Below are 15,295 nucleotides of genomic sequence, written 5' to 3'. Positions count from 1 at the left end.
AAACTAACTTAGAAATATTGAACCTAACAAAATGAACAAACATATATCATCTGCTTTGCTATTTTATTACAGGGATTTGGTGAAGAAGATGTCCAAGCAGCAAAGGAAAAGAAAGAAAATAAAAAGAAGAAAGGTATTTATAGAGTGTAGTAAACTTCATCCACATGTGATAGTTGGGAGAATATCATTTTAAACTATTTATAAGGTACCTTTTCATTAAGCATGTGTAGTTCAAAACACCATCTCTGAACTACTGTGTGTGAATGAAGTAACAAATACATAAATTTAAACACTGGCCTTGGGAAACAACTTTGTATTTTTTCTAAAATCAAATTCAAGGAATGCCATATTGAAAACATAACTGCCTCTTAAAACATGTTGTGATAATATATATTTTACTCTTATTAAAACAAACTATGCTGTTTTTAAAGGCACTCCACAAGTTTGTTTGGATAGCATTCATGGTAACATTGTTCAGTGGTTGCACATCATACACTGAAATTATTAGTTCGTGGCATAGCTACCCACCAACCCATGGTACAGGTTTATGTTTGTAGGCTTTAATGCTGAAAATCAGGGTTCAATACCCCTTCCTAGCACTGCACTGATCATGTATCTTAGTGCTTAACAATGAACAAACATTAAAGGAAATACCAATTTTTTTAATTATGTTTTTACAATTAATAAATCTAGAGGTTTACTATACAAAATATTATTTAAGTAACTTCCCTTTTGACAGTATTTAAAGCTACATTTTGTTTTTCTCATTCCAAAAGCAAACAGACTTACTCTTAGACAAGTTGCATTTGCTTGAATGCCATTATAAACATATATGTATACATATTTGTGAGCTTAGAATTGTTTTTTAAACAAATTTTTTTAACTTGTAGTTAGAAGTTAGATGTTTTAATTTTATTTCAGGTGACAATATAAGAGCTTCAAGACACTTTCTTCTTAGGTAGTTACTCTTGGTTGAAAATATCCAAACAATAAAAAATAAAACCTTGTATGAACTTTCTAATGTTTTTACGTTACTTGTTTCAGTTGTATATAGTATATTTTAAGCTAATTCCCACAAAATGAGCACACATTTACAATACATGAATAGTTTTACATTACTTTATCACCTCACTGCTAGAAGTACTATTGCAAAATATATTTTATTTATAAATACAGTTACTGTAAAATTATTATATTAAAATTATACTTTTTTTTTGTTTCACTTGTGTTAATAGTGTGTATTTTAAAATGATTACACCTTGGGCTAAAGCCAATGCCCCAGTAAATTGAAAGGAGTGAATCTACTGATAGTTTTTAGATATTATACTGAACAACTACCAAACACAGCTGTGAAGATTTTAAAATTTATCATTAATTACAATATTTCAGCAATTTCATACATAATTCAGGTTGAATTATTTGTTGTTCCTCAGTTGCTTCTGGTAGTGAATCAGAAAGGGAAGAAAAAGATGACCAGAGAGACAAGTCTGAGAAAAATGATGATGAAAAACTAGTCCTTGAAGAAGTACAAAAAAAAAAAGAGAAAAGTGTACATGATAGTTCAGACAGTGATGAAGATGATGTAAACAGAAAACACTTGAGGTCTGGATTAGTTGTTTTATAATTTAGGGAACATAAACAGTTGCAAACATTTCTGAGATGTCTTAGATAAACATCAAGTTTAGTAGAGCCACTAGTTATTTTTCTGCTTGACCAGTGTCATTAAGTAAGTACTGAAAGTTATTATCGGAATGTTTTTGCCAAGAAGTTTATTGGTTATAATGACAGCAAATTTGTGAACAGTATATACTTTTACCTCGGGACAATGTTCTAGCATTATCTAGATCTTAAAACAAAATTACAGTTAATGGCATCAGGATGTACTATAATTAATTGCTGCTGTTGATCAAAACTATTGGTTAAGTTACTAAATTTCCTGAATAATTCTTTCTTTTTCTCTTTTGCTTATTCGTTAATGACTTGAACATGTCTCTAATTCACTTCTTGTCTCTTCAAAATAATTTTCAAATGTATTGGTCATGGAAAGAAGTTGGTACAATAGTATTTGAACTTCTTAACTCACATGTAGTCTGAATCTAAAATTTTATTGTTTTGTTTTATGATGTTGCTTGGGTTTGATAAAACTGGTTTTCTGTGTTGAGACAGGTGGTACTCAGACTTTCATGAGAAAATTGTCTAACAGGTGTAAAATAATTAAAGGTAATGTTTAGAATTCTAATTAAAACTGTAATTGCCAGCATCCTTTTCATAATATTTAATGATTTTCTGATAGTAAAATGCTCAAACAAATATATTTTTAAGGTAAATATTGTGTGTAAATGAAATCCATTCCTATAGTTTATAAAAGTAATAATCTCTTCCTCTGTTCTTAACTGTAAACTTTAAATCAAGTTCTAGAATGATTAATGAACATTAAATGACATCATTTATCTCATCAGAGGTCTTCCTAATTTTTTTATATTTTTTATATAGATATTTTATAAATTTGTAATATCTTAAAGTGAGATTTCATGAACTTGGTTAAAGTTGCTACCTCCACCAACTTTCAAGGCAGCACATTTCAAAAGCCAACAGCCTTGTTTGAAAAGTAATACTGTCTAAACTGCAGTTGACTCCTACATTGCCAAAATTTGAATTTATGCCCCCTAGTTCTATTGTTTTGATGAATCTATATTATCAATGCCTTTAATAATCTTAAACATCTCAATGAAATCCTCTCTGACTCTTCTACTCTACTCTCCAAAGAAAACAAGTTTAGAGATTTTAATCTCTTCTTATTGATGGTGGATGATGATAACTGACTGCTTTTGCTCTAGTCTTTCATTGTTATATTAGGGATGGCTAGTGCAGAAAGTTCCTGTGTATCTTTGCATGAAATCAAACCTAACCAAACTCTTCTCATAAGACAATCCCACCATCCCAGGTATCATTTTAGTGCCTCTTCTCTGAACCTTCTCCAACAATTCAGTGTCTTCTGAGGAGGGAAGCTCAACACTGTGCACAGTACTCAAAATGAAGTCTTATAGTGAAACAATAATATCCCTTGTATTGTGTTCAGTATTTCTGAAAATGATAACCAAAACCCTATTAGTTCTGTTGCTTGTTACAATACACTGTTTAGGTGTATTAAGTGATTTTTCAATCTCAACACTAAGATCTTTTTTTTCAACTAAAGTAATTAATGTATTCCCATTTGAATTGTGAAAACCTACATGCATCACATTACATTTTGGACAGTTAAACATTATCTGCTATGTAATAGCCCAATGCATCAAATGATCTAAATCTCTTAAAGTTGCCAACTGTATCAAAGATATTGCATACTTAGAAAAAGTCTTAATTTCATATGCAAACTAAAATTTTATTAATTATTCTACAGTCAAGATCATTAATTTAAATCACAAACAGCAAAGGACCCAGCACACAGAGCCTTGAGGCACACCACTTGTAACTGTGATCCAATCAGATCTAGTTCCATTTATTTCTTCTCTCCTCTTCTGATCTTCAGTCGCCCCCCAGTGGCTCAGCAGTATGTCTGCGGACTTACAACGCTACAATCCAGGTTTTGATACCCATGGTGGGCAGAGCACAGATAGCCCATTGCGTAGCTTTGTGCTTAATTCAAAACAACAATTGATCTCCAGTCAATTTTCTATCCAACTGAATAACATTTTACCCATACCCACAGATTTAATACTTGTAACAAGTCATATGTGAGGCATCTTATTAGTTACTTTCTGAAAATCAAGGTAAACCAAATCCACATTATTTCCTTCATCAATTCTTACAGTAATATCCTCAAAGAATGTTAGATTTATTAAACAAGTATTTCTTTTAATGAAACCATGATGGCTTTTTAACACTGTATCAACACTTTTCAACTACTATTGTAAAACTAAATGGCCTATAATTTTCTGGACAATGTTTATTACCTTTTTTAAATATTGGACTACCAGTAGCCAAGTTTCAATCTTATAATACTTTTCCTCTACACAGTGACCTATTAAAAATATTAGCTAGCAGTTCACAATTAAAGTCTTTAAGTTCCTTTAAAATTTTAGGATAAAAGTTATCTGGTGCATATAATTTACCAATTTTTAGGTTTTCCAACTTTTCTCTTACAACTTCAGAACTTTTACACCAATATTTTCCTCATACATTAAGCACTCTTGTTGAGGCATAACACTTTTCATAAAATCTGAAGAGAGTATATAATTTAATAAACTTACCATCTCATAATCTTCTGAGATTACCTTCTCACTATCATTTTTAAGAGGCTCAATCCCCATCCTAACATTTTGCTTACCAATCACATAACAAAAGAATTCCTTATTGTTTGATTTAATTCTCTCAATCAACCCTCTTTCATATACAGGTTTTTGCCTTTTTAACTAACTCCTGATTTACTGTGGTCTTAGACTTTGATTAATGTCTCATAGAATATTTTAGTCAAGCAGATTTCAAAACAAAATGTGGATTGACATTTAGGTTTACTTAATGGTAGTATTTTCTCTGATCTTTGCTGTTATAAGTATGCAAATTCATACTTGTTTGATAGTGTAGTTTTGTTCATATCTAGGGAAGATTTTGTATCTGACTTTGAATTAATGATGCAGAAGAAAAAAGAGAATCAACGTAGACGAAAGAGGAAGGATACCGACATCATCAATGATAATGATGACCTAATAGCAGAACTTATTAATCACATGAAGACAGCTGCTGAAGTATGTAGTGAATCTTCTAAATTTTATTGAAGTTAAATGACTGTTGTTTTTAATAATTCAATAAACATCAACTTTTCATTTATGTAACTAATTTGTTCTAAAGATAGTAATTTTCTAGTATCAGCCAATGAGTAACACAGTTGCAAAATTTTCAGTCTTTCAGGAAATAAACTTCTTAAAAATGAGAAGCTCAAGATTAGGATGACCAGCTCTGTAATTTTTATTATTTTACTGACATACATTTCTTAGAGCAAAAACTATACATGATTTATAATTTTGTCTGTAGTTTAATGATATATATAAAAAAGCATTGTATTTTTTGAAGTTTTTTTTCAAAATGATGTTTTGTGTTTTCTGCTTAATTTGTTTATAAAATTTATGTTACTTTATTTACTGTGTTTTATGGTACGTAAAGGTTTCATTTTGAAATTAAGATCTTGCATACACGTTATTCTCCCAAAAGTTGACTATTTTGTTAACCTGTTTAACTTAAAAGCTTCATCAAATTACTCTGGTTAAGGCAATGATATCTAGACTTCATCCTTAAAAGGGTTTACTTCTGTGGGTTAAAATAAATGTATAATAATTCATATGTAGACATGTATAACAGAAAATATTTTCAATCAAGAGAAACTTTTGAATGTACCCTCTTTTTCTTTCTTTTTTTTTAAAGCAAGTTTTCTGTTGTGGTTTTATTATACATTTATCCTATGTCCATTACTGATGTTTCAATTAATTTCTTTGCTTTGCAACTTATTCTGAACTCATTGCTATAATATACATTCTTTTAACGCTATTAAAGGGATAAAAATGATAGTTGTTTTTCTTTGTGACATAAAGAAATTGTTTTAAATCTTAAGAAATAGGACGTTTAGAAGTAGACTATTGTAATTTTGCTTCATTAAGTTTTATTATTAAATTATTTATTAGTTTAACATGAGAAACACATTAAAAGTGGGATATTTTGTTTTTATACATTTAGGAAGACAGGAATCTAAACAAGAACCATATGGCTGCTACTAAAAAGCTGAAGCTTCTTCCAGTAGTGGTTTCCCAGTTGAAGAAACAAGATTTAAAATCCTCTTTCCTGGACCAAGGTGTCCTGAATGCTATGGCCGAGTGGCTAGCACCACTTCCAGATAAGAGTATGCCTCATCTTCAAATTAGGGACAACTTCCTCAAGCTGCTTTCAGAGGTATGTTTCACTTGAAAGCTTTTGGACTTGCTAAATTTGATATGAAGTATGCACATATAATACAAACATCACTTAATGTCCTTTTGTCTTGAAGACAGTTCTATATGTTTCTGTTTGTATGCTTATATAAATCATTCTTTAGTATTAGGCTAATTTTGAGATTTTGAAGTCACAATTGTTAAATGTTTCACCTAGTTTCAGTAATGTCATTAAAGCTGGTACCTGGCAATTTGCCACCACTTATCACAGGGAAAATGTATAGCTATCAGTGGATTTTTTTTCATCATCATTCACATTATTTTTCAATGCCAAGGTTTTAAATAATCCAAGTTAGAACCTTGTATGGCAGTCTGGAGTCTTCTTAATTTGTTACGTACAATATGTTTGCTATCCAAAAGGTATTGTAAATTATATTCAAGTTGTGTTCACCAGTCCATCATGTGTGCAATCACTATTTTTCGCTTCAAGTTCAAACTTAAAAATTAAGATGAAACATACAAGATCAAGGCTTTGAATTTCAGGTTTGGAAAAAAAAATCACAATGTAATAGTATTCCTGCTCTATGAAGTAACTATACTCATCTTTTGTATTTTATTAAAGCAAGATGATACTGTTAAGTCAAAGCAAAAGTTTAAACCTGTCAGGGAAGTATACTCCTTACACCCCTTGAAGGTTTGTTTTCCTGCGAATTTTTTCATTATTTTCAAGTTAAAGTTTCAACACAAAAAATTGTATGAAATTCCATATTTGTTTTTACCTATTAGCAGAAATAAATCAATGCATTTTCATTCCTCTTTAACCTGAACACATACATAAAAGGGACTAAACCCATTATTTTACAAACATTAACATTTGTAACTGTCTGAGAATTACCTATAACTTTTGTCAGTTTTTTCTGAAATGATATTACTAGAAAGGTTACTGATATTGCAAAAACTGTGTGATTTGTAACATGCTTGTATGTTAGCCAAAAATGGTTCTCTGTTTTAATAAGTAACATGGGTAGGAATTTAATGTAGTCACTCAAGTATCTTGCATTTGAATTTTTACATCCACTGAGATAAAACAACTAACTCAAAATGTTTAAAATAATTTGCAAATGGCCTAACAATAAAATACAGATCAAATGTATTAATCATTAATACCTACTTAGGTCATCTAAAGACAAAAATTGTATATGATATTTCTTTTGTTAACAAAAGGACATAATCTGGTAGGTTTTTACTGTAGGATATCGTTTTTTGAATATTGTGTTATGATAACATATCAGGACACTTGTGAGATCCTTCCTAAAATGTCACCCTGACATAATATGCAAGGTAAGGTGTCTTGAAAGTAAAACTGTTAGTTAATCCCTCTTGCCAGTTATGTCTTTTAAACATGTAAGAAGTTGTTATGGATCAACATTAATCAAGTTACACGTAAAAAAAGGTTTTGATCATGAAAAATATTTTTAATTGTTGCATTCAACTAAAATTCGACATTTCACTTACCTCATTTCACAAGATTAGCCCTTCCCATTAACTGCTACCCTTTATATGTGAACCTTTTCTTTATGCCTACCACAAGTCTTCCACACCCCTCTGTTGGAATTGCAGGATTCCAGTATATTTCTCATGTAAGTTATCATGTGTCATATCTTAAACAATAGGACATGCTCATGTCATGCTTTTGACTCTCTCTACACTCTTCTACCAAACTATTGCTTTTCATTTGGTAGTATATAAATTTGAATGTGCTCATTTGTGTGCTTAATGCTTCTTGTTTGACTTTATTTTCTTGATAAAGTGATTATTTTTGACTGAACTCTTTTACAACAGACTCAGTATAATATACACAAGTTTATCTACACACTTGCACACATTAAGTATTTGTATTATAACTTTTGATACAGCACGAATATCTTTACAAAATTTGGTTAACTTTTAATAAAGATTACAAGATTTGTTTGTGAAAATAGTGTTTCTTTACTAATCTGAGTACAAAGTAATTTCATGTTACAATAAAAAACTATGTCTTAAAACTCTCAAATACATTTTAAAATTTTGTGTTCAGCAAGACTTTATATTATGTTATTTTCTGTACTCTATATGGGGTCTGTCACTTAACCTTGTAGCCATCATAAAATAATTAGAAAATAAATATAAGTTATGCTTTTTTCATGCTAGGATCACTACGTACTATAACACGAAAATACAAATGTTTAGTCTAAGTAGAGTAAGTCTCATAACACTATATATGAACACATATATTTATTATTTTTTATTATATTGACCTTCCAGTCATGCCTACCTAACATAACATAACTTGCATTGGAATAGATGCACATGCACTTAGGTCACCTATCCAGTGATATAAAACTGATCATTAGTGTTCTCTGTCTTGGCTGTATTTTAGTTGACTAGTGTTTTATAATATACAGTCATATTTCAGTTGTTAAACAGTATGTATATAGATTATTACTGCTTAGAAGCAAATTATTAAACTTATTTTTCTTAAAATATAGAACAACAAATCAAGAAGTAAAGCAAATAATTATCTCTTCTTGCTATGACCTTTGAACTCAATTGTTGCTGGACATAGGTTACTATGCCTTTTAAAATTTTTCATGTGGAGGATATGAAACAAATCTTTTTTTAAATTTTTTATCTATGTACACAGTTGAATGACCAAAAATTATAAATAACTATACTGATACCATAGAATTCCACTCCAATTTATTAAGCTCAGTAACTAAGATTTATTTAGATTTTATAAAATATGAAACTTGCAAGTAAGTGAGGGGATTAGCATGACATGCCCTCTTCAAAGACTACTGATGACTTTGCTCTTTCCTACCATCATTCAAACTATCTATTTTTATATCAGTAGTTGTTAGGTTGCTTGTTATTGATTTGGGGAACAACTTCTAAATTAAGTGTCAGTCTTACCCATGCTAAATATTCTTGCCTATGTCTTATCCTTACCAACCTCTTGCAGTATCTTTCTTCCATACACCTTCTGTCTAAGGCTTTACACAGAAATCCTGGGGCTTTTTGTGCAGATACTCTTGCTCTTCTCTCTTCCACTTTAGCCTCCATGTCATCTTTGGCTCTTGCATTACATATGTGATTTCTTGGTTGTTAGGACTTACAGGTTATGATGCTATATTGGTTCAAGTCCATTTACTTTTAACATATCTCAGAGATTTACATATGGCTCCATTTCTGAAGCATTATGTTTTTGATATGGTCCTCAAAGCTGTCGAACCTCAGATGAACAATAATCCATCCTTACAATTATTGTAGTCTGTTTGTCTAAGCCAATGCCTTCAACTCCAATTTCTCATCATTCACCTTTCAAGCTCTTACCAGTTTCTTCTACTTGGGGTAAGTACAAGTGGGTTTGGGTCTGGTGAGAGTTTCTTTATTGCTGGTATCCATTCCACAACAATCAGCTAGCATCTGTCAGAAGCAGTTTGAGAATTGGTCTTGCAGCAGACAATCAAACCTGCTTCACATCCTTCCAGGGGTTTTATTCCAGCCTTTTTGTTATCCCCAAGAAAACCAGGGATTGGCTCCTGGTAATCAATTTCTTTCCCCTCAAACATTTCATATTATACTCAAGTTCTCCATGGAGGTTTTTTTCACTCTGAGATAGACATTACCTCTAGGGTTGTGGATGAAAAAAATGAATGTTTCCAATACAATGATATCACCTTCCTTATCTTCAGTTTTTCCATCTTGGGGCCATTCACTTCAAGTTTGTCTTGGAACCTTATATGTCTTTTAGAATAGTTCATGCTTTTGCACATCATCTCCATGTTCTGGGGTTGCAAGTTCATCATTACCTCGATGACTGGCTTCTTCTGGCTCACTCTGAACAGGAATCAGCCAATCATACTTGGCAGCTACTTTATGTAGCAGCTCACATGGGTTGATTGATCAAGTCGGAGAAGTTCTTTGTCAAACCCACTCAATACCTTGTCCATTTCGGGGTCTTTTTCTATACAAATGCAGGTTAGCACTTCCTTTTCCTTTATGACCATGCTCAATGTTGCTCTTAGTTCACCATGCCCTCTTGCCTCAGTCGCTTACTGCTGGCAAGGTTCTATCACTTTTGAGATGTCATCTTCTGTAACATCAGTGGTTTCTTTCAGTTGTGCCCATATGAGATCCATACAGTGAGCACTTCAAAAATTGTGGAACCTTGCTTGGGATCCTCTTTCCATATACATTTTCATTCTTTCTTCTCTGCAAGATGATCTGCATTAGTAGCTGGGCAAAGCCAATACATCAGCAGGCAGGCTGCTTTCTCTACCCCACCTTGGATCTTGATCTCCATATCTTTAAAGATGTGAGACATGAGTTAATCACCAGGAAGCTTTAGACTGTTCATCTACAGATAAAAACCTTTTGTGTATCAATTTCCTTGAACTTTTAGCTGTACATCAAGCATTGCATTACCTCCTCCTTTTCTCCCTACATTGTCTGGTGATAGTTCATTTACTGTGGGGATGTCACATATAAACCACCATTCCAGAGATGTGTGTTTTCAAATGTTAGATCTATTACACTGGACCCAAGCACATCACATTCAAGTTATTGCATATCATGTGCCAGTTTTCTGTTCCATGTTTTGTCTTTCCCTGACAACATATTTATTTCTTCTTTGAGTCTGTGAGCATAGAAGGTTGGATATGTTTGCAATTGATGTTTCACCTACCCTTTATTACCCTAACTATCTTCTCCTTTATCTGGATTGTTTCTTTCTCCTAAAAACTTAACAGCTCAAAAGGTTGGTTCTTTTTTTCATATTTCCCTTTCTTCTATTTTTCATCTTTACCCTTGACTGAATAGGCTTCTGTGTCCAATCAAGGCTTTTTATTGTTATATAGCCCTTACTGCTACCTTCCTTGGTACATGTTTTCAACTATTTATCCCCTGGAAATCCTCCTCCCTTCATGATTTTTCACCTTCTACCCTTGATGCTTGAATCTACCTTTTGATTCAGTTGGCCTATTCCTCCTATACTTTGTTTCATATCTCCTCTCATCAGATCCAACACCTCTCTTTTATCCTTACTTCTCATCTTTGTTGTTCAGTGGAGGAGATTCTGCAATCTAGCATGTGAGTAACTCCTAGTACATTCATACCCCACCAGACTGTGGTTTCCTCTTTGTTGAGATTTAGTCTACCAACTATGGCCATTCTTCAGACTTCATTATAACTCTGACTGGTTAGTTTCATTCATAGTTTCTTTCAATCAGGGGCCTTTATCTACTTTTTATCACATTGATCTCACTCTGTGGCACCTTCCATAGCTTTACATGCTCACTGAGGAGATGTGGTGTTCCACAATATAGCTTGACGATAAATAACCTCACAGTATTTTGCTTCACAAGCATAATTGTACCACCCATGGTGCCCATCCCTGCCATGGCTGGAGTGAATAACTTGGTATGTTCTTTTTTCAAAATAATGTTTTGCCATCACCCATTGCATTGTCTGCAATGGTGATGTTCTTCTGGACTCTCCACCACCTTGTCACCCTCTTTTCTTTCAAGTGGAGAATAGGAGTCCTCATCACATTTTCATTTACAAGCTGCTGGGGTAGTTGACCATGGAAGCACCCTGCTGAGTGTGTTTCACACAATAACTATTCATTTGCAGAGTATGGTAGTGGTTTTCTGTGGATGTAGATGATGTAATATGCTCTTATTTGCAATAACCAGTACAGTGAGACATCAAAACACACTTCACCCCTTCAATTGGGAGCCCTTATCCTATCCTTACATGGCTTGGGTTGTCTATCTTCCTCCCTTGATTTCCTGTTGTGGGTCATAACAGTGGTATGTGGGAATGTTACAGTTTTGTCCTTGACTATCTTTTGTTCTCTTCTTATGGGGATTGTTTTTTGCCATTTAAGTGGTCCTGGCTTATGTCATAGTTCCAGGGTTTATTACGTGTGATAGGCATTTTTTTCATACTGGTTCAGTTTCCTGAGTCAATAGCTCAGAGCTAATCCTTGTTTTGTACCCATGAATTGGAGTGGTTTATAATCTTGATTCTTGGGTTTGAGGTGAGGGCAGAATGATCCTCATACTACCCTCACCTAGATGTCATTATCCTGCAAGGAGGTTTATGATGTAGTTAACTTGCCAAGTATGGTCTACTGCACCCTAGCCACTCTACACCCAATGATGCATCCTTGTTTACCCACCTTTTTCATTGTGGGATTGATTTACAATATCTTTCTCTTGTTAGGATTACTTTCTTGCCTCATTCTCTCCCATTCAGATGTGCTTCTCTCTTTTTCTGCCCTTATATCTTATATGTTCCACATATGGGCAGTGAGTATACCTGGCTCAGAAGTAGTGCAGTTTCCCTCTTTTGATCTTTGGATCTGAATTTCTCATTTTTAGGGGTATTATTTCATTGTTTTTTGGGGTATTTTTGTGTTTTCTTTGCTCTGGTCCCTCCTTCTCTTCAATATGAGACTCTAGCTAATTTTGAGAAGAAAGGCAAGTACCATATCAGAAGTAATAATTTTCCTATACTAAAAATGTGTTTCTGATATATACTTCCTTCCACTCACACTTTCCACCTTTCTCAATTTCTCAAGTGCTAACAGCTACCATACTTCAAAGTGATAGTTTGGTTGATGAGTGCAGAGGGAGGGTCTCATGTGTCACATGAGTGTTTCATGCTTCTCTTGGGTAGGATGTGACACATGATGATTTGCTTGAGAGACATACTGGAACCTTGCAATTCCAATAGGGTGAGCAGAAGAATTATAGTGCATGTAAAGAAAAATTTGCATATAGAAGGCAGCACTGAAAGGAAACAATTAATCTTTGAGAGGAAGTAAGTATCCTATTGGAATGCTGAATTTTATAATTAAAACCTGCTTCAAAGGAAAAATAAATCTGTCAGACATCTTGTCATGATATTATGTTATGGTAATGTTTGTGGCACCTGCAAGTCCCTCTTTACAGGTCTACCTTGATTAATGTTTATCCATAAAAAATTTTTCAGATGGTTTAAAAGACATGATTGTCAAAAGGGCTTAATCTGGAATGGTCTTACTCTCGTTTAGTTTCAGGCAACTTGCCTTGAATATCATGTTAGAATGATGTTTCAGGAAAGAATACACAAATGTCCTGAAATGTTATTGTAAACCAAAAAATTACCCTCAGTTTGTCTAGATTAATATAAAATACTGACTTTTATGTTTTGCACTTTCAGCTGTGACTGTACTAGTTCTAAATAAAGGTATGGCTATACATAAAGCTGTAGGTTCTCTGACTTGACTATTTAGCAATTGTGCATATAAAATTCTCCTTGTATTCAAAATTCCCATTTATGCTTGTTACAGTCTTTGCTTTATGTGTAGTTATCAGTGTTCCATGTATTAAAGCTTTTGAAGTGACATAATTGCATAAACACAGTTTCCAGAGTTGAGAGCTGGTCACTGTCATACATGGAAAGAATTTCTTTTTCTTACAAATATATTTATAACTAAATCTGTTACAGAATGAAGGTTTAAAAGGGCAAAATGAGGTGTTATTTACAGTGTGAGATTAATTATAATACATTTTGTCCCACTGTAGTGGTATTTTTAGTTCATAAAAATAAAGTTTAATACAGAAAATAAAAGAATACTTTATTTTGTAATTGTACTTTCTCTTTTCTTCATTTTCCAGTTTCCACCTATTGATCCATCCTCTTTGAAATTTAGTGGAATAGGTCGGTCTGTCATGTTTGTTTACAAACATCCAAAAGAAACTAAAGAAAACAGAGAAAGAGCAGGTCGTTTGATTAGTGAATGGGCAAGACCTATCTTCAATGTCAATGCCAATTTTCGTTCTATGTCTAAAGAAGAGAGAGAACAAAGAGATTTCGAACATATGCCAAAGAAAAGGAAAATGAGGTTAATGAGTGTTAAGTTTTTATCACATCCTACTTAACTACTTTCACATTATACATAGTATAAAATGTTTAGTGAGCTTTAATTGTATTAACTCAGCAAATAACAGACCTGAGAATGTAAATTTCATAAAAGTTGTTTGAGTTTTAGTGATGGATTTTTATTATTCAGCTTGCAGATTTTGAAAATAATATTAATTTTTTTTCTATCACAAATTGAGAGAAAATAATTCTTACTTAGATCAAATTTATCACAAATATAACAAAATACATTTGGGTCATTTATGTAACCTCTTGAAAAGAATAAAATAATATCAAATGCATGCACAGACAAATATTATCCAGAAATGGTATATCACGTGGCCTGTCAACCATTTGTATACCAACAGTGTATTTCTCATTACAATTGTTCAAAAAAAATCTATAGTCAGTAGTTATCAGTATTTTAGCCTGACAAAATGTGGCCTGATTTCAATTAAAATAATTCACTTATCCAAAAGTACAGGAATTTCTGTAAAATGTAAAAATTTCAAGACAGTAAAACCATCACATGCCTGTATAATCGAAGTTCTTAAATGGAAGTATAGTGTAGTAATATTAAAGCTAATTGAAGTATCTCTTATCTACGTATCAGGATAGCTTATCAAGTTTATTCCTTTGGTACATTTCAGGTAAAAGCAATTGGATAAGGCAAATTTAATACAAGAAATGTATATGTCACATAATCCTTTAGTCTAGACAGTGTAGCTGTATTATTTACATTTTTAAGAGTCTTGAAGAAGAATAGAGAAGAAAAATGGTTTTATTCTGAAATTGGAATTAATAAATTTAAAATATTTTGTTTAAACAAGCTTTCTAGACTTTGAGTAAAAATGGTGTCATAAAAACAAACAAGTATCATTCCACAGTAATTAGATAAATCTCGTTGTACTAATAGGTGAAAAAGATCTGACTGACAGAAGGGTCTCAAACAGATCTTATAACTGAAAGATAGTTGTATAATATTGTGTTGATTACTCATCATAGTTCCTTAAATATTTTAATGGAGTATTCTATAAATTAATTTGCTACTTTTAACTATAATGTATGATTTTCTTTACTTGTTACTGTAAAACTTTTTGGCATGAGTCATTATCATGAAATCTTCATAATACATGAAGGATGAAAATCAGAGTTAAAAAAATTGATATATTACGTAGCTGTATATTTTCTTGTAAAGTTATTAATTCAAAGTGTGTGTGTGTGTGTGTGTGTGTGTATGCATTCATCTGCCATATAACTCAGGTTTTACCTATGCTTCTGAGAACAGGTGGTGAAAATTCATTAGTTCTTTCACATAATTAGACACTGGTGTGGTTTGAGTTAGTGTCTTCATTAGTTTGGAAAGTATTTTGGAAAACAATTATTTTAATAACCTGTGGAAAGTCTGTCTTAAAAGTTGAACACTG

At 32.4% G+C, this 15,295-nt stretch overlaps 1 protein-coding gene across 2 annotated transcripts in view; it reads left to right on the top strand.

The window, feature by feature from the left end:
• The window catches only part of LOC143250225 (uncharacterized), a 45,088-nt gene that overhangs the window by 25,169 nt on the left and 4,624 nt on the right, over positions 1 to 15,295 (top strand). For both annotated transcript variants that reach the window (XM_076500704.1, XM_076500711.1), the window contains exons 9-13: positions 73 to 133; positions 1,434 to 1,602; positions 4,601 to 4,745; positions 5,728 to 5,940; positions 13,625 to 13,851. In XM_076500704.1, the coding sequence (XP_076356819.1) occupies positions 73 to 133; positions 1,434 to 1,602; positions 4,601 to 4,745; positions 5,728 to 5,940; positions 13,625 to 13,851 (815 nt within the window). The remainder of the gene's footprint in view (positions 1 to 72; positions 134 to 1,433; positions 1,603 to 4,600; positions 4,746 to 5,727; positions 5,941 to 13,624; positions 13,852 to 15,295) is intronic.

Source organism: Tachypleus tridentatus, chromosome 1 (assembly GCF_004210375.1).
Source record: "Tachypleus tridentatus isolate NWPU-2018 chromosome 1, ASM421037v1, whole genome shotgun sequence".
NCBI lineage: Eukaryota > Metazoa > Arthropoda > Merostomata > Xiphosura > Limulidae > Tachypleus > Tachypleus tridentatus.
This window is presented reverse-complemented; position numbering and strand designations above follow the sequence as displayed.